Source organism: Enhydra lutris, unplaced genomic scaffold (genome assembly GCF_002288905.1).
Source record: "Enhydra lutris kenyoni isolate GAN:26980312 unplaced genomic scaffold, ASM228890v2 scaffoldscaffold6, whole genome shotgun sequence".
Lineage (NCBI taxonomy): Eukaryota > Metazoa > Chordata > Mammalia > Carnivora > Mustelidae > Enhydra > Enhydra lutris.
Genome location: NW_019154090.1, coordinates 42,303,312 through 42,325,564, shown reverse-complemented (window position 1 = coordinate 42,325,564; position 22,253 = coordinate 42,303,312). Strand labels below are relative to the sequence as shown.

The 22,253-nt window shown below is 44.1% G+C and overlaps 1 protein-coding gene across 2 annotated transcripts in view; it reads left to right on the top strand.

The window, feature by feature from the left end:
• The first annotated feature begins 13,134 nt into the window (after positions 1–13,134).
• The window catches only part of LOC111141653 (beaded filament structural protein 1), a 43,117-nt gene continuing 33,998 nt past the window's right edge, over positions 13,135–22,253 (top strand). The window contains exons 1-2 of one of the 2 annotated variants that reach the window (XM_022494377.1): positions 13,135–13,144; positions 21,674–21,734. In XM_022494377.1, the coding sequence (XP_022350085.1) occupies positions 21,714–21,734 (21 nt within the window). In that variant the 5' untranslated portion in view covers positions 13,135–13,144; positions 21,674–21,713. Of the gene's footprint in view, positions 13,145–15,684; positions 16,059–21,673; positions 21,735–22,253 lie in introns of those variants that run through there. The other variant, XM_022494376.1, reaches the window with a different exon arrangement.

Sequence of the window (22,253 nt, the reverse complement as noted above, 5' to 3'; positions counted from 1 at the left end):
TTTTAATCCATATACCCTATGACATGGTATATCAGCTTACTTCAAAAAACATCACTGGCAGGCGCCTGGGTGGCTCAGTGGGTTAAAGCCTCTGCCTTCAGCTCAGGTCATGATCCCAGGGTCCTGGGATCGAGCCCCACATCGGGCTCTCTGCTCAGCAGGGAGCCTGCTTCCCTTCCTTTCTCTCTGCCTGCCTCTGCCTACTTGTGATCTCTGTCAAATAAGTAAATAAAATAAAAAAAAAATCACTGGCACATATTTAATAGGTTCTGGGAGAGCATTTTGCTGATAGTTGAGCTGATTGATATTTTTGCAGTCTCCAGCAATAATGTTGTTGCCTGACTTGGATTGTCTGCACTCACCCAACTGAAATTCGAGTCCTTGTGAGAAACTTCTATTTTTTTTTCCCAACCACATCAAGAAGTTTTCTCCTGGCTCTTCTAACTTGTGAGTTTGTTTTTGTAGCTAACTACCGTTCCTGCTGTTTTTGCCGAAACTAGCTGCCCAGCTTACAATTTATCATAGGATAAAAGTTGCCATTTATGCCCTCGTAGCCATTGAATGGATCCAGGATCTTAGCTGGTTGTGATGCTGTGCGAGGCATGTTTATGATTGGTTTGAAAGACAACATTTCACGGGCTCTGGATGACCATTATTTGAACTGAAATATTCTTCCAGGCCCTGACCTTATCGTGTTTTTTCTTTGTTACACGGCAAAATATTATGCTGTCCTTCTGGTCCCACTGCTGATCTTCAAGAAGAGTAAAACAAATGTTTTGTGGTTCCTAGAAAATGTTATAAAATTGTTTCCCAAGTTAGGTCATTGCAGTTGCAAAATTCTTGTTTTGGTAGAAAACTTGGCCAACAACAACAGAAGCCATGGTCAGCCATTATTTCAGGGAAAAAAAGTCTTGAGATTTGCTAGGGATTGCTGTCTTCCCTTCCAATGGAACAGAGACCAATTCCTTCAGCTGGGCCTAAACTAGTTTTGAGATAAATCTCTTTCTCTACATATAGAGATACACTTTAATTTACTGGCTGACTTCCCCGGTTTTTGAAATGGCCCCATAAATTTTCTGGAAGGCATTTTAACTTTATAAGGCAATTATCATAAATTAATTTTCAGAAACTTCTTAAGCCAACTTGAAATAAAAACAGATCATTTTCTCAGGCTGTAGACTCTAATTCCACTCTAATTTTTTTTTAAACCGAGCATTTAAATGTAGGGTGCCATTTTATATAATATACTTGGGAAGGCTGTTTCTCTTCTTTGAGCTTGCAGAGACTGAAGAAAGGACATCGTGTTTCTCTCCATCAATTTCAGCCACTGGAGAGATGGATCGATATTATTTCGTAGTTGGTGTGACTCCAGTAAATGTTGAACAACTGAGTTTCAACGGGAGAAATGTCCTGATGTGTCTTTTTTTTTTTTTTTTTTTTTAGATTTTATTTATTTATTTGTCAGAGAGAGAGGGGGAGAGAGAGAGAGAGCACAAGCAGGCAGAGCGGCAAGCAGAGGCAGAGAAAGAAACAGGCTCCCCACTGAGCAAGGAGCCCAATGAGGGACTCGATCCCAGAACCCTGGGATCATGTCCTGAGCCGAAGGCAGTGGCTTAACTGACTGAGCCACAGAGGCATCCCCTGATGTGTCTTTATAGTGTTTGTCAACTCCTGTGTGTAAATACTCCTACCGTGGCTGATTTCAAGCCGTCATTGAGGTGTTAACCAGCTCCCCAGATTCCTGGAAATTTAACAGTTGGGTCTTAGGAGCTTTTAAGAGGTAGTTCCAGAATAATATTGCAAGTGACTCAGCCAGATAGGGCCTCCAGTACAGGAGGGATCCCTGGTCTGTTGGCCCTGCAATGCCCTGGAATTTATCGTAGAGGTCACTAGGATATCACATAGCAAATCCTGACAAAGTGGCATTTTCAGAACCAGGGTGTATATTACCCAAAAACACAGGTTACCTTGAAAAAAATAATGTACCCTGGGAGAATTGAATCACAAATGTCCTGTTTAATTGTCATCCTTGCAGAACCTAAGTCCTACAATTAGGGTCATTGAGGACAATCCAAGAGGCATTTTAGTGACAGGGGCCACTCACAGCTCTGTGGCTTGTTTAAACTGCTACGTTCAGCAAAGGCTGACCACAGAACAAAATAAGCAGCCAGAATCCAACTTGGATGCCATCCTTTGTAATGGATTTGGTTTCTGGTTTATATCTGAAAAGCCGCAGCATTTGAGGAGCCCTAGGAAATGTCTTCATTATCTATCACTTGAGAGCATCTTCTTCTTCTTTTTTTTTTTTCCATCTTCTTAAAATAGAAAGCCCTTTTTTTCTTTTTTTGTGTCTTGTAAGTACAGCTGTTCTGCTGACTGGTGCACTGTTTTCTTTCTTAATGAACTCATTTTTGTCCTGTCCTTCTATGTTTCCTCCAATGATGGAAGATAACATCAATCTAGCTATTACAGTGGAGAGCAAAGCAAATTTCAGTTTAGGGCTGCTGCAAAATTTGACCATGCCCTTTGAAACAGCCCAGTCAGTGAACATGCAGCAAGAAATTCAAGCCTTGGGGCACCTGGGTGGCTCAGTGGGTTAGGGCCTCTGCCTTCGGCTTGGGTCATGATTCCAGGGTCCTGGGATCGAGCCCCGCATCGAGGGAGCCTGCTTCCTCCTCTCTCTCTGCCTGCCTCTCTGCCTAGTTGTGATTTCTTTCTGTCAAATAAATTTTAAAAAATTAAAAAAAAAAAAAAAAGAAAGAAAGAAATTCAAGCCTCTGGGAGAGCTGTTGAGAAGATTTTCATGCTTCATCTCTGGCCGAGCAAGACCCAGCTTCCTCATTTGAAAGTTTCAAGATGAACTTCCCCACATTGAAAAGCTTGGTCTTGATTTCAGATTTCCATCTAAGCTTCATTTGTTGTTGAATTCATTTTATCAGGTATCTACATTGTTTCAGAAGCTTTACCAGTTGATGAATGAGATACTGCATATTTTGGGGTTCTTCTGTATCTAGCCGGAAATAAATGGTCCAAACAAAGAGTTCAACTGTAAAGAATTTAATGAAGGGACAACTTCCAGACTTGTGAACAGGGTTAACAGAATCCGCAAAGCATGGTGGAAGGCCCAGAACTACCAACAGCAGGAAGCTCGTACTTTACCCCAGGCCAAAAGGAGCAAGAGATGCCAGGAAGGGGTGATTTTGCTTAGAGGGGAGAGGGAAGCAGGAAGGGAGTCTGTCTGATTACCTAACACTGACTCCCATTTGCCAAACCCTACAGGAAACCGTAGGGCACGGGAGGCAGGTGATGCCATCTGGGAAGGGCTTGCCTTTTAGAGTTTCCAGCAGCCTGAGGAAGGATAGAGGATGGATCTGGGGACCGATCCTATGTGGAGGGTGGCCACTGGCAGAATGAACAGCAGTGACATCTGTCCAGCCTTCAGAGGAGAGCTCCAGGCTTGTTCGAGCAATCATAGGAGCCCGTCTGCTGGGGTAGTGGGGAGGTGGGGACTTAGCCAGGAGGGCATCTTGGCTAAGCCTATTGGGTGGTGGTGGTGGGGGGGGCTCGGGTATGTAGAACTGAAAACCTTTCTCAATGGTCATCTTCATAAATTAATATGCTGATGGGTGGAGGGTGCAAAGGAACAAGGAAGATATTGGTATCCAAACCAAGAGGCACAGACAAATGAAAAGGATGGTATCTCCTGGGTGAGAAGAAAAGTCAGAAGACAAAAATAGTAGATAAAGAGGTGGGAGTCCATAGGTATCAACCATGAGCAAGTGGTATGAAGAAGTAGAATGAAGTAGTAGGATAATATTCATACCGTTATAGTCCTTTTCTAAATGAACTAATTAAGTCAGATGGTTGCAATAGCTAGTTACTTGAATATTGGTCAGACTCATATGGCTGCCAAATCAGGGCAATCTTACTCAAACTGGCTATCGTTACAAATTTCATGGGGAAACTTCACATGGAATTTAAGTCTTGAAGTCTGATGTAGGAAAGACAACCTTAGGGTTCCAAGCCAAAGGCTAAGAAAAAATTGTTGAGCCATCTTTGGTGCAAAATGGTGGCTTATTAAAGCACAGGGACAGGACCCGTGGGCAGAGAGCTGTTTCCCCACTGCTCCTACCACCCCCCCCCCCACCCCGTGGTGAGAAGTGGCTGATTATATACCAAGGGGTTGGGGGAGGTAAGGAAAAAGGGAGGTTTTAAAAGACCTTTAATATGCTAAAGAGCACCTACAAGATAATGGAGGCCTTACCATTGTCAAGTTAAGGTTGTTTTTCTCTAGCAAGGCATTAACATTAAGGTCCTTGGGAGATTCTTAGAAGAATGTCATGCTTGTCCCACCCAGGAGTGGGGGTGGGGGGAGGTTGCAAGGTGTCCGCTTATGCTTTGTCTTCAGCCAGCCTTCTCTTTCCTCATCAAGTTCAGGGTTAGGGCTTAACATATATGGTCTTAGACTCCCTTACTTTGAAACTGTGTGCAGAATGTGAAAATAGTGGATTAAACAGCTTGGAATATCATCCCTCCCAATTTCAGCTCAAAGTAAGAAGTTGGTGAACTTGGGAAGGTAGAACTTCTTCTCTTATGAAATAGCTTATTCAGTTCCGCTTATACCTATAGGAAGTTCATACTACCCTATAAACATGACATACCAGATGTATGTTTAAATCTGCATATATATTGCATGTATATTTTTATCAGAAATGCCTTCATGGATATGGATACCTAATTCCTTGGTATCCATTTCCTAAGTGTACAAACCAGGGTCTGGAACATCCTTCTTTTAGGGCACAGGGGGAATGCCAGTTGGCCAACTGTGACTTGATGATACATCAAACTACTTGACAATTTAGTCCCAGAAGAAAAAGGGCTGTGGTTCAGATGGAGGCTGACTCAGCTTAGGGGTGGTGGTAGGTCTTGTTTAATGATATCTTAAAGAGAAGCACCAAGCAGAAATACGAGTAGCATGACTAGATTTAAATCCATAAGAAATCATAACGATGAAAAGAGATTTCTCTAAACTTGGTCATCAGGATGGTGCCTGCTGGGATAATGACTCATTTCTGCATCCCTGAGTTCATGGCCACTTTTCATGCGTAACCAGAGTGATGATGGATGAGTAGGTATATCAATGTCTCCAGGACATGCCAAGGTTGTGCTCCAGAGAAGGTAAGTCCAGACACGTTTCAAAAGCCCTTCATTATTAGTGGTGTTGAACCCCTACCATAATCATCAGTGAAATCCTGATTGCTGAGACCCTCTGGTAGATCAAAGGAACATTTTTGCACTTTCTTGCTATCATTAAGAAACATCTACTCTCAGCAGTTTTCCCAGAAGTGTTTAGGATTGGGGGGGGGGGGTTCTTTTGTTATAATTTCAAATTTATAGAAATGTTGCTGGAAAAGTACAAGGATATTTCCATATACCCCTTACCCAAACCCACCAATTATTTACATTTTTCTGCATTTGCTTTATTATTCTGTGTATTTATTTATATATGTGTGTGTATGATATAGGCATATATATTGATGTTTTCTTATCAGATGAGGGTAAATTGGACATTGCGCCTCATTATTCCTTAACTTAGCATGCATTTCCTAAGAACAAAGGTCATTTGCTTGTACGCCATAGTATAATTACCCAAAACAGGCATTTTAACGCTTAGATTATTACCTGATTCATATTCCATATCTAAATTTCATCAGTCATCACACTAATATTCCTTTATAGCTTTTTTTTTTTTTTCTTTTCTAACTTGGAATTCTGTTCAGGACCCTGGACTGCAATTTATTTGTCATGCCTTGTGTTGGTGCCCATCCATCAAAAAAATGCAAGGAACACATCCGTCGTCCAACAGACGCTTGCTTCAGTTTCTGGGTTGGACCCTAAGAAAAGCAGGCTGGTGCTTAGTGCCCTCCTGCCTTTGATAGTGTTTGAATGCATGGCTTTATTTTCCCAGAAGTCTTCAGAGTCAACCACGCCTGTGCAGTTGGAGAGGGAGTCTTGCTTCCGAGTATTTCTCTACCTGTAGTCACTCTTCATGCAGACTCATCACTTAGAGCGCAGCTAAGCATTCATTAGAGACCAGGGGCTGACGGCTGGTCTAAGCTAAGCATTCATTAGAGACCAGGGGCTGACGGCTGGTTGGGGAAGCAGGGCTCTCCCCTTTCCCTTGGGGTTGCTGGCCACTCTACGTGAAATGAACCTTTCCAGGATGGCTTGTGTTTTGAGTTGATCCAGTTTTGTGGAAAGCCTTCAAGCTGTACATCTGGGCCTCCATCTGCCCCTCTGGATCAGCAACCACCCTGGGGGTGGGGGGAGCAAGGGGGTGGTGGTGGGAGTGGGCAGAGTGTTCACTCTTAGGGCAGCATGGCCCTCTTGTGGCGGATGGTTATATACCCTGGGGAAAGAATGGCCTATAAAAGGAGAGCAAGCAGAACCTGAGAATGTTAGAGCAGTCTATTAGTTTGCTAGGTCGGCCATAACAAAGCAGCACAGACTGGGTAGTTTAAACAACAGAGATTTCTTTTCTCACAGTTCTGGAGTCTAGAAGTCTGGGATGGAAGTGTGGGCAGAATAATTCTCCCGAGGCCTCTCTCCTTGGCTCGCAGATGGCCACCATCTCCCTGGGTCCGGGCGTGTCTTCCCTCCGTGAGTGTCTGTGTCCTAATCTACTCTTCTTATAAGGACACCAGTCACATTGGATTAGGGCCCACTCGTATGACCTCATTTTACCTTATTTACCTCTTTAAAGGCCCTCTCTCCAAATATAGTCTCATTCCAAGGCCCTGGAGATCAGGACCAAAACGTGAATGGTCGAGGATACCATTCAGCCCCTAACAAGCAGGAGGGAGATCTTAGTCTTCTAAGTCCATCGTTCTAGAAAGCAGGTTAACTGAATTATTCAAGGCCACACAACTAGAAAACAGCAGAGACCCAGCATTCACAGACTGCTTTCCACTATCCTTCCTGTCTGGAAAAAGCCCAGAGTAAACAGAGGCTGTATCCAAACTGGAAGAAAAGCTCAAAACTGGAGGGTATGAAATTGGCTAAAAGGCAAGTATCTATGCCTGTTTTACTCGGCTTTTAAAAGAGTTGTTCAGTGAATAAAAATGTTAATTAAAAAATTTAAGAAGTGCTATATATTTAAATAACTTTAAATGGAAATAAGAAGAAGCAATGAACATAAAACTTGATGCATGACATGAATACTGGATTCTATACGTATGTATTTTTTTTTTAATATTGTATTTATTTATTTGACAGAGAGACACAGCGAGAGAGGGAACACAAGCAGGGGGAGAGAGAGAGGGAGAAGCAGGCTTCCCACCAAGCCGGGAGCTTGACCTGAGAATCCTGGGATCATGACCTGAGCCGAAGGCAGACGCTTAACGACTGAGCCACCCAGGTGCCCCCGTATGTATGTTTTTATATGTTGTTTTTCATATGTATGTTTTTTATAGGCATCTGGTCTTTTGTCTTCCTGCTCCCCTTCATGTCTGTTATAAACATTTTCATTTATATCATCGCATTTTCCATGTGATTAAATTGTTTGATAGTTACAGACCATTTTCTCCTGTTATTGCTGTACTGTTGGCTAAACCATCTTCCTCTCTATCCCTTTCTCTCTCTCTCTCCCTTTTTTTTAAAGCTCTTATTTATTTGAGAGAGAGAGCATGAGCAGGAGGGACAGAGGCAGAGGGAGAGAGAGAGAGAAGCAGGCTCCCTGCTGAGCAGAGAGCCCAATGTGGGACTCGATTCCAGGACCCTGGGATCATGACCTGAGCTGAAGGCACCCACATAAGCTACTGAGCCACCCAGGAGCACCCCCCCACTTTTCTGTTATGCATATATATGGCACGTACTATTTATTAAATGCCTACACTGCAAAATGCTTAACATATGATCACACTTTTCATAATTGTTTTGGAAAGTAAGTTCAAGCTTTCTCAGAAAAGTTGCAATAATACAACACCCATATGGCCTTTACTATGATGGACCCCTTGTGACTATTTCCATCTCATTTCCTTTCTCTCTCGGTCTCCGTACATTTTTATAGTTTTGTTTCTGGTTATATTTTTACATCTCACGCCTTTCAGAATCTTTTTTTTTTTTTTTTAAGATTTTATTTATTTATTTGACAGAGAGAGACACAGTGAGAGAGGGAACACAAGCAGGGGGAGTGGGAGAGGAAGAAGCAGGCTTCCCATTGAGCAGGGAGCCTGATTCAGGGCTTAAGCCCAGACCCTGGGATCATGACCTGAACCAAAGGCAGACGCCTAAGGACTGAGCCACCCAGGCATCCCCTCTCTTTTTCTTTTGTGATATTAACATTTTGAAAGAATATTATGATCTTCTATTTTATTAGTAGAATGTTTCTTATTTTGGATTTGTGTGGATATTTCCTTATGGTTAGATTCAGGCTCAATGGGTCATGAGGGCCAGAATAAGAGAGGCTGTAGCCCCAGACAAACCAAGAAACTCTTGAGAGTAAAAGAGGGTGCTGCTTATTCTTGCACTGAGACAGAGGCATAACCGTGGATCATCTCAGGTAAGCTGGAAAGTATGACGACCCTTTTCACTCATTTCCATTTTACAGTGTCCATGCTAGAACCTGATTGGTTAAGTCACTTGCCAAAGTGGTGGGACCAGAACCTAACCTCAGGGCTTTCTGACCCTAACGATACCGGTTTCCCAGCCGCAGACCCAAACTTGTGCCATTCAGCTGCATTTAGTATACCTCTTCCATATCTGATCATTCATCAAGCCCTGTGGAATCTATCCCAAAAATCTCTTGAATTAACAAATTCATTCAGCAATTGTTTCTTTCTCGTGCATATGATCTCCATTCCTACTGAATAATCTCCCACCAGTGGGGTAGTCATGAGGAATGTTGACAAATATGCCCACTCTTGCTCCTCCAAGGCACATGGCAGGATTGCATTTCTTAGAGTACTTGATGCTAGGTGGGGTTCTATGACTTACTTTTGCCTGTTTGATGGGATGGGGTGGAAAGTTGACAAGCCACAGTTTGCTCCCTCTTTTCCTCTGTGATGACCCGCAATGTTTCAGATGGTGGCAGCTCTGATAGCCTGTATGCTGGGGAGAGGATAATATGAAGCAGAGGTCCTAGTGGACTTTTCCTTGGATAAGCATGTACCATAAGGGATAAATAAACCTTGTTGTTTTAAGCCCCTCAGACTAGGAGATTGTTTGTTACTCCAGTAGAAACTAGACTATATGGGGTGAATCACCAACCAAAAAAAAAAGTTTTTAATATATATATATATATATATATATATATATATATATTTTAAGATTTTATTTATTTGACAGAGATCACAAGTAGGCAGAGAGGCAGGGAGAGAGAGAGAGGAAGGGAAGCAGGCTCCCCGCTGAGCAGAGAGCCCGATGCGGGGCTCCATCCCAGGACCCTGAGATCATGACCTGAGCGGAAGGCAGAGGCTTTAACCCACTGAGCCAACCAGGCGCCCCAATTTTAATATATTTTTAAAAGATTTTATTTATTTGTTTGACAGACAAAGATCACAAGTAGGCAGAGAGGCAGGCAGGGTGGGGGGGGGAGTAGGGAGGGGAAGTGGGAGAGGGAGAAGCAGTCTCTCTGCTGAGCAAAGAGCTCAATGCAGGGCTCCATCCCAGGACCCTGAGATCATGACCTGAACCGAAGGCAGAGGCTTAACCCACTGAGCCACCCAGGTGCCCCTAATTTTAATATTTTTAATCAAACTAATATCGAAACATATTTTTAAAGTCTAGTAATACTACAAATTTTAATTTTTATAATGAAAAAGGGTTGCCTTCTGTCCTATTCCTCCCCTCTCTGCTCTACTCTATCCCTCTGCACTTTCCCATTAAATTCACTGAAACAATCTGAACCCCTACTATGTGCCAGGCATTAATCAAGTGCTGGGAGATAGGGTGATTCACACATGCCACCTGCTTTTAAGTATCTCAGATGCTAGCAGGAGACATGGACTTGAGCTGAGGTTATGAAGGTAAGCACAAAGTACAAAGTGGTAAGTTATATGTTAAAGGTATGTACATTTTTAACCCCTGGTATTTAAATCTATATTAAATATTCTATAACTCTGTATTCTTTAATAAGCTAATCCTGTTATTTCTTGGTTTATCAGTTACAGGTTTTATGTATTACCTTTTTCCCCTATGAAAGATGATGAATCTTCTTACACATATATCCTTCTCACCACCTCCCCATTCTTCTAATTATTTATATCAGAAGTTTTAGATAATCAATAATGAGTGTTTCATCAATAAAACTGTGTATACATGTTTTTTTCACTGAGTCAAATAGGATACTTTACTTATGTTGCATTCCCTCCTCAATTTTTTGTTTTTCCTAGAGTTATTAATTGCTTTGTTTTTTGTTTGCTTATTTGTCTAGACCCTTGTCATTAATCTCCTCAAACTTTTTAAGAGAAATATATAACTTCCTTTAAAACTCATTTCTGTGGGGCACCTGGGTGGCTCAGTCGTTAAGTGTCTGCCTTCAGCTCAGGTCATGATCCCAGGGTCCTGGGTTTGTCAGTTTCATTTTTTCCCTTGGAGATTTTAGACTAGAAGAAAACCTTCGTAGCCAATGAAGCCGTATAATATAAGAAAAGTAGAGTATAGTAAATCAATAGATTTCAATAACTGGCATAAATTCCTATATATACTAGTTCCATCCCTTTGATTTGTTGTTTTAATTCTTTCCAGTTTTAGTGAGATACAATTGACACACAACACTGTGTAATTTAAGGTGTACAGCATAATAACCTTACACACACTGTGAAATGATTACCACAGTAAGTTTAGTTAAGATCCATCATTTCATATTGTTACAAAAAAAGTGTTTTTTTCTTTGTGATGAGAACTCTCCAGATCTACTCCTCGTATCTTACATTTTTAATCTGTTATTTTTTAATTTTAAGTAGGCTCTATGCCAAGTGTGAAATTTTAATTTTAAGTGGGGTCTGATCAGGGTCCTGGGATCAAGCCCCACATCTGGCTCCCTGCTCAGTGGAGAACCTGCTTCTCCCTCTCCCTTGGCTGCTCCCCCTGCTTGTGCTCTCTTTCTCTCGCTGTCTCTGTCAAATAAATAAATAAATAAAATCTTTAAAAAGTAAAATAAAAAGTAGGAGTCAAACAGCAAGTTCTAAAGTCATAAACCAGCCAAATGTCCCACAGAAGCAGCTAGCTACACCAACTTATTTTCTTTTTTCATAAGTGAGGAAACCCCTAATACTTATAGTAAAATTCCAATAAGAAATATTTACATTTTGGGGGCACCTGGGTGTCTCAGTGGGTTAAACCTCTGCCTTTGACTCAGGTCATGGTCTCAGGGTCCTGGGATCGAGCCCCACGTTGGGCTCTCTGTTTGGCAGGGAGCCTGCTTCCCCTTCTCTCTCTGCCTGCCTCTCTGCTTACTTGGGATCTCTCTCTCTCTCTGAAATAAATAAATAAAATCTTAAAAAAAAAAAGAAATGTTTACATTTTTAATAGTATCAATAGATGGGAGCAGGATATCTTGATAGTACCATTGCGCTGATACAGGACTATGCAAGTTATTCAAACCTAGAGAATCTATACTTTTGGAGAAAAATACTAACTTTCAAAAACAAAAATCTAAGTGAGAGAGAGAGAGACTTAAAAGTACTATGCTGTGGGATGCCTGGGTGGCTCGGTGGGTTAAGCCTCTGCCTTCGGCTCAGGTCATGATTTCAGGGTCCTGGGATGCAGCCCCGCATTGGGCTCTCTGCTCAGCAGGGAGCCTGCTTCCCCCTCTCTCTCTGCCTGCCTCTCTGACTACTTGTGATCTCTGTCAAATAAATAAAATAGAAAAAAAAATACTATGCTGTAACAAGTAAACGTTCACTATAAAGTAGGTCTTAGTCTGGGATGCTTGGGTGTCTCAGTCGGGTTAATCATCTGACTTTGGCTTGGGTTGTGATCCCAGTGTCCTGGGATGGAGTCCTGCATCAGGCTTCTTGCTCAATGGGGAGCCTGTTTTTCCCTCTGCCTAACACTCTGTCTTGTTCTCTCTGACAAATAAATAAATAAACAATAAGATAAAATAGGCCTTAGTCTGATGATCTTTGGGTTGGGTTCGAATTACCTTGGACCATACAACCATATTCCATGTTCAGACCAAAAGCCAAACAGTCAAACTTCTAAATTCAATATCTGGTGATTTTTTCTCTGAGTTTTTCTCAGTTTCTCCACAGAATAATCCCAAATCTCCTGCTTGAGGAAATATATGCCTGGTGACCAGCACCCTGGAAGTGAAATGGTAAATGGAGACATCTGCTCCTTTAATGCCTTTTTTTCCGGTGTGATCTTATCTTGTCCTTTGCTGGTGACCTTGAACTCAAGACCTCTCTTCTTCAAATTCACCAGAGAGTAACTCCCTGTCTCCTGTCATACCAGGGGTGGGGTAGTTGCCTAGCTGTGCAGGAATGGGGTAGGAGACTTGAAATTCTAACTGTTCCTTATACCCTGGGCTAATCCTCTGGTTTTTCAGCTCTACACTTCACCGCCCCCCACCCCCACCAACCCGGCTTCTGCTCTATCTGGTACATCCAATTCCTAAGCGTCTGTTGCCTGAACGAGCTTGTTTTTCTTTCTCAGTCCCCTCAGTGGTATGTAGGTTTCAGCTTTCCTCACTCTGCTATGTCAATTGCCACTAATCTCTCTGTTTAGCCTTCTGAAAATTTGTTGGCACATCCTGTCCACTGTGATCTTTTCTTCCTTATTTTTGTGGAGTTTTAATCTAAAAATAAATTCTTTATTTTACACATATATGTGTATTTTACACACATATGCCATTTTTTGGTAGGGCTTGGGTGAAGGAGTGGAGATGATGCCCATGTTCCATCCACTGCAACTAATGGGAAGCCCAGCCCTTCCTTAGAACTTCACTTTTTGGGAGCCTTCTCGCCAGGCTATCTGCAGCTCAAGCTCACTATATTCAGGGAGCACATGGCTCACTCCACTCACCTCACACCCGTTGTTTATGTTGCTCACACCTTGTTTATGCTGCTCTGTCTGAAATTCTAGTTTCTCTATCTACCCACACTAGTTACTGCTGATTCTTAGGTTCAACCACAGCATTTTGGTAAGATCTCTATTTTAGAACTTACTTTGGATTTTCTTGTGTCTTAATTAGTTGAGCAGGAATTTGTCTCCCTGCTCCTTGAAGGTAGGGACTTGACCTTGCTCAATATTTATCTCCCTGAGACTATGCTTTGTGAGTCGATATTTTCTGTTTGTTCCATTGGATCACTGAAATAATATTTTTTCCTTTGTTATATTCCTGGAATATCTATTTTTCAAATGGGATTACTATGTGTGGTAGACTGGGTTGCTGTCCCAATTCTTCACTCCAGTGGGATAGTTACACACCCATACCCTTGCCATGGCCTTGGGGTGGGCCATGCCTCTTCCCTGTCCCTTGACTTTGGCTGTAGCCATGGGATTTGCTTTGACAAATGGGGTGTTGTTAATGGACACGATGAAAACAAAGGCTTGGAATGAGATTGGGGGGGCTCACTCTTGGCCTTTTGTCATTGCTAGTTCTAGGAGAGTGAGAAGCATTTGGAGCAGAGCTGTCCCAGCGGATTAGAAGGCCTGGAACTTGAAGGAGAAGGTATCCTGATGACTTGCAGACCTGGGAGTCTATTGCTAGATATTTCTTCTTGTATACCACTTAGTTTTGGGGTCAGTTTGTTCTGTAGCAATAGCTGACTGATACATGATGTCAAAGGAAATGAATGCTTTTATAACCTCTGTTCTGCTTTGGTTTTGCTCTCTAGGAAGCCTGAAACCAATTCACCATGCCATCAGCATGATATATGTGTGTCTACAAAAAATACTCATGTGGCTCTCCTTGATTTGGTCATAAAATCTATTTTCAAATCTATTTTTTTTTTTTAAAGATTTTATTTATTTATTTGACAGACGGAGATCACAAGTAGGCAGAGAAGCAGACAGAGAGAGAGGAGGAAGCAGCCTCCCTGCTGAGCAGAGAGCCCGATGCAGGGCTATCCCAGGACCCTGGGATCATGACCCAAGCCGAAGGCAGAGGCTTTAACCCAGTGAGCCACCCAGGCGCTCCTCAAATCTATTTTTTTTTTTTATTTATTTTTTATTTTTTTTTAGATTTTTATTTTATTTTATTTGACAGATAGAGATCACAAGTAGGCAGAGAGGCAGGCAGAGAGAGAGAGAGAGGAGGAAGCAGGCTCCCTGCCGAGCAGAGAGCCCGATGCGGGGCTGGATCCCAGGACCCTGGGATCATGACCTGAGCCGAAGGCAGAGGCTTTAATCCACTGAGCCACCCAGGCGCCCCTCCTCAAATCTATTTTTAAAAGAAATAGGACAACAATCATACCATTACCACAACTTTGGACCTTACCTTGGATTCATAGTAGGCTGAATGCATTCCATTATCTTACAGTCTTTTTGGAGAAATAAACCCATCAAAGATCTGTGTCATTTTTTGATCTTTGATAACTATGACTTTAATTTTTAGTATAATTACATAATTCCGTACAATCTATATACTTGTTATTTATATGGTACTGCTAATCCTTATTTTTAGGACAACAGCTCTTTTGATAATCATTTTTAAATTGGAGATATGACAAACTATTTATACTTAGGAACATTTACATCAAATGCTACTAGTTTCTTTCAACACCCACAACTTTTAAATTTGTTAAAGCCTAGCTTTGCTATTTCCGTCATACAAACTAAAATGAAACACAGTGGTAAAAAACAAACAAACAAACAAACAAAAACCTCTTTCGTATTCTGTAATGGAGAGTTGGCCAATTTCTTCAATCTTTTAGGTTGTAAGGATTTTTTTTTTCTTTAGTTCAAAGAATCAGTTATGTGGATATCCTGATGGGGCTCTACTTTTCCTCCAACTCCAGAAAAGATGTCAGGACCTACAAGAGCTAGGGCAATATTATAATGATAACTGTGCTTCTGTTTCTTAAGTTATTGTACGAAGAGTGTTTTCCCACAAATATGATTGGTGTTTGTAAGAACTTGCACCCATCAGAGTTTTGTTGAGATGGGCCATTTATTTTGCATCCGTGGTTTTGAATCCCTAACAAAAGGAGGCTTCCTAAAGGTCCTGTTGTGATTATGCGAAAGAACTGCTTAAGTAAACAGGAAAAAATGGTATTGTTGAAAAGGTCTGCAGTTGAGACCTTGACAAAAAGAGAGGAGACAGAGAGGTCCTTGGGTTTTTGAGCCAGTCCAAGTTTAGCAAGCTCCCTTGGGCTTCCTTCACAATCCCCAGAGGAAGCAGTCATGCCTCTCTTGTCCTCCTGACCCTCCATTCAGTCATGAAGCAACCGGCTTTAACAATCACAGAACAAAAACCTCATTGCCCAATAAACCTTCCAACCCCCGGGGCTGTAAGGTCCGCTAATTCGGCGGACAAAAGCAGGCCCGCTGCTCTTTTATTCTTCCAGAGGCTGGGCCCATGTTGAGCTCAACCCCTGATCAGCTCTGGAACTTCCCAGCAGCGAGCAGGGGGTGGGGGTGGGGGTGGGGGGTGGGGGGGCGATGTTTATTTAGCGGCCCGCCGCCTAGGCGCACGGCCTCTGGGAGCCGGCTTCCCGCGCGCCCGCCTGCACGGGAGCCATGTACCGGCGCAGCTACGTCTTCCAGACCCGCAAGGAGCAGTACGAGAGCGCCGAGGAGGCGCCGCGCGCCGCCGAGCCCGGCAGCCTGGTGGAAGGCCGGCCGGCCGCCCCGGGGCTCGCGACGCTGCAGGGGCTCGGCGAGCGCGTGGCCGCCCATGTCCAGCGGGCCCGCGCGCTCGAGCAGCGCCACGCCGTTCTCCGGCGGCAGCTGGACGCCTTCCAGCGCCTGGGCGAGCTGGCCGGCCCGGAGGACGCCCTGGCCCGCCACGTCGAGGGCAACCGCCAGCGCACCCGGGACCTGGCGGCTGAGCGCACGCGGCTGGAGCGCCAGGGCGCGGAGGCGCAGCGCGCGCTCGACGAGTTCCGCAGCAAGTAAGCGGCGGCCGCGCGCTCGGGAGGCGTGGGGTAGGGGTGGAGGTGGAGGTGGATGGAAACGGAGGCAGGACGTGGGCGGGCGCCTTGCGACCCAGAACTTCGTCCCCGCAGAGGGCGCGGGCGCGGTGCCTCTCCCTTACTTAGGACCCCTTCCCTTTGCAGTTTGGCACTTCGCAGTTTGCACGAAGTGGTATCATTTACTTGTAATACGCTTTACAATTTAGGTCTAATATACATGCAATAAAATGCACAGTTTGGGGGGGCGCCTGGCTGGCTCAATTGGTAGAGCGTGCCACTCTTGATCTCGGGGTTTTAAGTGCGGGCCCCGCCTTGGGCGTAGAGATTACTTAAAAATAAAATCTTTTCTAAAAAACACACAGGTGTTAAGTGCATAGTTCAGTAAGTTTTGACAATGTAGCCATGTAGCTATCCAAACAAGCAGGGAATTTCCACCGCCCCAGAAAGTTCCCTTCTGTCCTTTCCCAGTCACCTTGCACCCCTCCCCCACAAAAAACCCGGAGGCACCCAGTGTTCTGATTACTGTCACCATAGATTAATTTTGCGTGTTCTGGAATTTCACAAAATTGGAATCTTACAGATAGGGGGTAATATGTCTGGATCCTTTTGCTCAGCACAGTGTTTTTGAGATGTATCCATGTTATTTGATCCTCACAGCCTTATCCTGGAATAGAGGGTACTGCATTTGTTTTGCAGGTGAGGAAACAAAGGCTTAGACAGTGTCAGAATTTGGGGCAAGGTCACTTAGCTAGTGCATCGCTGCACCGGGATGGAATTCAGGTCCTGAGCGTGTGAAGTCTTAATCATCTTTACTGCATCATAGCCGATACCTGGACATTATTTCAACGTGTATGTCCTCCGGAATCTTGCTACTTGAAGTGTGGTCGGTGGATCAGCAACTTCACCATCACCCAGGAGATGGTTAGAGATGGAGTTAAGCTTGAAGTTTCAGAAGCCGTGGTCCAGAGCAGACTGAGTAAGATGATAAGATCACCGGAGGAATTGTTAAAAAGAAGAAAGGATGCAATTTGCCAGAAATTTGCCACCATCCTCTCAGGTTATAAATGCACGTGCTCTTTTATTCTGCAGGGGCACTTCAAGGAATTCATTCTTAGATGCTCCAGCAGATGTAAAATGGCATGCCCTCATCGGAGTGTGATCTGAGAGAGCAAAAGTGTGGAATGAACCTAAATGCCTATTTGTAGGTAGATAGGTTATCAAATTATGCTTCATTTATGCAATGGAATGCCATGCAGTTGTAAAACAAGGGAATAGTGTGTTACTGTCATTTGCTTTAAAAAGAAGAGGGAGAAGAGTATACTTTTTTATTGCATAAGGAAAAAGAGAACACAAACAGATGCGTGCAAAAACCTAGTGAGACTGGTTTCATGGGGAGGACCAGGGAGTGGGAACTGGGGCATGGGAGCAGAGAAGACTTTTAATGGAACAGTTTTTTTTTTTTAATATTTTATTTATTTATTTGACAGAGAGAGATCACAAGTAGGCAGAGAGGCAGGCAGAGAGACAAAGAGGGGAAGCAGGCTCCCCGCTGAGCAGAGAGCCTGATGCGGGACTCGATCCCAGGACCCTGAGATCATGACCTGAGCCGAAGGCAGAGGCTTAACCCACTGAGCCACCCAGGCGCCCCTGGAACAGTTTTTTTAATGTAATTAAAAAAATGCGTCTAACCATGGAAGAGATTTATTCATTTAGAAGTTATTTTAACTTAAAAAGTTAAATTAATTTAAAAATACAAATGTCCAGGCCCAATCCTGGACCCCAGGAGAGGCCCAGAAATGTTCAGTTTTATGAGCTCACTGGTAATTTCAGTGAAAACTCAGGTTTGGGGACTCCTGGTCTAGGGTACCCAGAGGGTCTTTTCCAAACATGCTGTATGTCTGAGTCCCACATTCTTAAGCTGAATGGTGGGTCGGTTATTCAACAATGTGTACTGAGCATGTTTATCAGATCATGCTCATTGATTTCATTCCTTTTCTTTCTAAGATTTATTTATTTGAGAGAGAGAGAGCATGAGCGGAGGGGGAGAGGAGGGGGCAAGGGCAGGGGCAGAGGGAGAGGGAGAGGGAGAGGGAGAAGCAGGCTCCCTGCTAAGCTGGGTGCCCCATGCAGGATTGCATCCCAGGACCCTGGGATCATGACCTGAGCTGAGGGCAGATGCCTAACTGACTGAGCCACCCAGGTGGCCCTCGCTGATTTCATTCCTATCAGTCCTGTTTTCGGGTTTGATCCATAGAAACAGATTTGGAGCTGGACGAAGGGATCTGGAAATCCACCTGTTAGAGCCCTTGATGGGAAAATTGAGGCTTCGGGAGGGCCAATGGGTGGCTGGACTTAAATTTGGGTTTTCTCACCCTCTACTTTCTAGAACACTGTGTCTTGGAGAGGATCCATTCTTGGATTCCTGGAGAGCGAGACCCAAGATAGATTCTCATTCAAATGAAATGCGTGTTTTCTATAGCAAAGGGAAGCGTACGCTGGTTCACACACCCAGGGCAGCTCCATGGGCCAGCAGGAAACCCTGGATCCCCAAATGGTCTTTACCTAATCATGAGGCCCCAGTCTGCTGTGATTTGGCTGGGTGGTCATGACTCCCTTGAGCCCTTCATTGAAGGAATGGCCATGTTGAATTTTCCTGGTCTTTTCCTGATTTCACTTGGTTCTGAGTTAGATGTCCATCATGGAGCTATCCCGTCTGGCTCTGTGATTGATTTAGTAATTTTCATTAATTTATTCCCTTCCATTGCCCCCTTGAAATACTTTGATATTCTGACTGAGGTATTGGGATTTGAAAATGATTATAAAAATCATACCTGCTCACAGGAATGGGTACACACACACCAAGTATGGTTTTACATCCCAGAGGTGAGCTGATGGCTAGCCAAAGCCAGGTGAAAATAATGCAGAAGTGGGAAGGTATATGCAGTCTTGGTAAGCCCATTCTCTACTTGGATAGTTGAATAATTTCAAAATCAGGTTTCCAGCACATCAGACAAAGACTAAAGAAAACAAGAATGACATAAAAACAAACGGAACTACCATCATACATTGATGCCTACAGTCAATTGTCCAAATTGCTAAAAAACAATTAGATAATTGAAGGCAAAGTGTTTTTTTCACTTTATGCATTCATATATATATGCACTTGTGTGAATATATATATGAGTTTATCGTGAAGTCTTTATAATAAAATCACTTGTTTTTATTTTATTTTTTATTTTATTTTTTTTTAAAGATTTTATTTATTTATTTGACAGAGAGAGAGATCACAAGTAGGCAGAGAAGCAGGCAGAGAGAGAGAGAGAGAGGGAAGCAGGTCCCTGCTGAGCAGAGAGCCCGATGCGGGACTCGATCCCAGGACCCTGAGATCATGACCTGAGCCGAAGGCAGTGGCTTAACCCACTGAGCCACCCAGGCGCCCCAAATCACTTGTTTTTAATATCTAGACTTCACAGCATGAAAATTACCCACGATAACATGTTATTGCATTTATCCAACATGTTTTTAAGCTACAGAAATTTTTAGATATTTCTAGGAGGAAAGCAGAATGGGAAAATTTGGATTTTGTTAAGAGTTTTATTCTCAAAGCTAACTAGCCATTAAAAAATAATTTCTGGCTCCTTTAGTGCCACACACAAAAGAAACTGCCGAGTGCGACAGTGGGAAGTGGGAAGCCTGTATGGATGTGCTTTGCCTCCTGGTACAGCTGAGCGTCTTCAGTGGCTTTAGAGCTGGAGTGTGCACAGTGCACATATTCCTAACTGTTCTTCCCTGAAGTCAGGACTCTCTCGTTCTGCGGACACAGCAGCAGGGGTTCCCAGCACCACTTTCAGTACTTGATTTGAGCGCATGGCAGGGGTGTGCAAGGGCCCTGAAAGCTATGCTCTGTGGGTTGGGCGGAGTTCTCATTAGGATTAGTTTCAACCACAAAGGGCATAAACTCCAAAGTGACATCAGCTTATCCAGGATGGATTTCTCTCTGGTGTCAGGTCTGCCTTTACAGCTCAGCATGCCACTCTGTAGTATTTGAGGCTCAGAAGGCTCTGCCTGCCCTTCAGGGAAGCCGCGTTTGTTTCAGGTGCAGGATGGAGGAAAGGATACAGAAGGACACACCTACATCATCTCCTATCAAAGATATTTGGAGACTGCCAGCTGACTTATGCTTACATCCTACTGGTGAAGACTTAGTCACATGGCCACCCCCAGCTGCAAGGGAGGCTGGGAAATGTAGTTTCCTCTTTAGGCAGCCCTGTGCCCACCAAACATCAAGGGCTGTGACCTCTGGAAGAAGGCCGGGATGGATGTTGGGGACTGCTTACAGGGAACAAGGGGGGAGTCATTTGGGAAAGGGCCTTCTGTCTTTCTTAAGGGGAAAAAAACTCCCCCTAGAGGGAAACTTTCTGAACAGAATGATTTCTGGGGTTTCTCTGCCTCCTTGATCCCTATCATTTTCTACAAGTCCAGGGAAGAAGATGACTGGGAGGAAAGCTACACACATTCCTAGTATCCGTTGCTTTATCAATTTTGCGTATGTTTAAATCGGGGGGATCTCTCTGCTCTACCTAGGCAGTGTGGTGTGGCTACCAGGGGCACCGTTTTTGGTGTCAGATTCCAGTGTGAGTCCTGACTCCACCTTTCTTTTAGTTTGGAGTTTTCCAGGAGTGGAGCCTGATCAAAGGGTTTGAGGGCTAGTAGCTTATTTGGAAGGTGACCTCAAGAAGAAAGTTTGGGGAGTGAGGACGGGAGGCAGGAGGGGAAGGCAGAAAACACCGAGTGCATTATCCAGCAGGTTAACATCATGGGCTCCTGGAGCTCCTGGGCTCCTGCCAGAGGGAGAAACCCTTCAGCTGTCCTAGCTGAGGGTGAAGGAGCCGCGGTATTTATGCACCCACTCACCTTCTGTCAGAGGTTGAGGACTGCCCCAGGGGCACAGACACTGGCCTGTCCAGCCCGCCCTGCCCACTGGCCCAGAGCAGGGCTTCAGTGTGTAGGGGTGAGGGCACAGAGGTGAGGAAGAAGTGTTTGGAGCAGCTGCTGGAGGTCAAGGGCCATTTTCCATCTTTCACATGGAAAACAATGATAACTGCTCTCTTCCAGGATTTTGTAAGGATTATATGGCATAATCCAGAAAAACCGACACATGCAGGTAAATACAACTGTTTAGCCAACCCAAACGAGGTCAGGTTAAGGGTGTTTGTTTGTTGTAGGTCATGCAGGGAAGCCTCTGTGCCACTGCTGTGCTTGGGTTATAGGTGTGTGAAGATACAGTTCCTTCAACCTTGAGCTGCCTGGGTTGGGGGAAGAGCCTCCAGGCTGGGGGACTCCTGTCACATTCACTGTTCCCAGTTACCCCGTGTGCGGTGGCCACCACAGCCCTCTGCGCATGGGCCAGGGTGTGGAAGAGGTTGCGGAGCCACGGGCTCTGCAGTGCATTAGCTATTATTTTAACCTTAGGGACCTCTCCTTGAAGAGACAGCATAGTACTCATCTCAGATGAAACTTGACGCTGATTGTGTGATGACCATGTGTGGAATCATGGAAGCTGTCCAACGTTTGCTTATGTGTCCCATTTGCAGGTATGAAAACGAATGTGAGTGTCAACTGCTCCTAAAAGAAATGCTGGAACGACTTAACAAGGTGAGCTGAGCATTGACTTGAGTTTGAGTCCGGACTTGAGTTTGAGAATGGAACTTAGTGGCTGAAATGACTGGCACACACCTCCTCTCTGTGTCCTTTTAGGATTCACCTATTTCTTTTTCTGTCATTCTCCTTCTTGATTCATAATTTTCAACTACATCTTTGTGTGAACTCACACACCCGAGACACCCTGTCCTCTCCCACAACACACGAGGTCTCGCGAGAGAACCCTAGACTGTTAAGCTTCATGGGTTGTGCTAGGCTCTTCAAACATGTCTGCATTCTGGTGACTGGCTGCGGTTGTGCCTTTCAGATGTATTGGTGTCAAACCCACCAAACTTAGGAAATTTGCTTTAGGCAGTGGTTACTGGGAGCAAGGATATCTCCACTCCGCTGGCTGAAAGTTTCAAGATTGCTCTTCTGCAGAACTCTTAGAGAACAGAGGAAGAAATCTCCATTTCTCTTCAAGCTCTCCCTTCTTGGAGCCTGGAGAGTAGCCCTGTGGGGGGGGGGGCACCT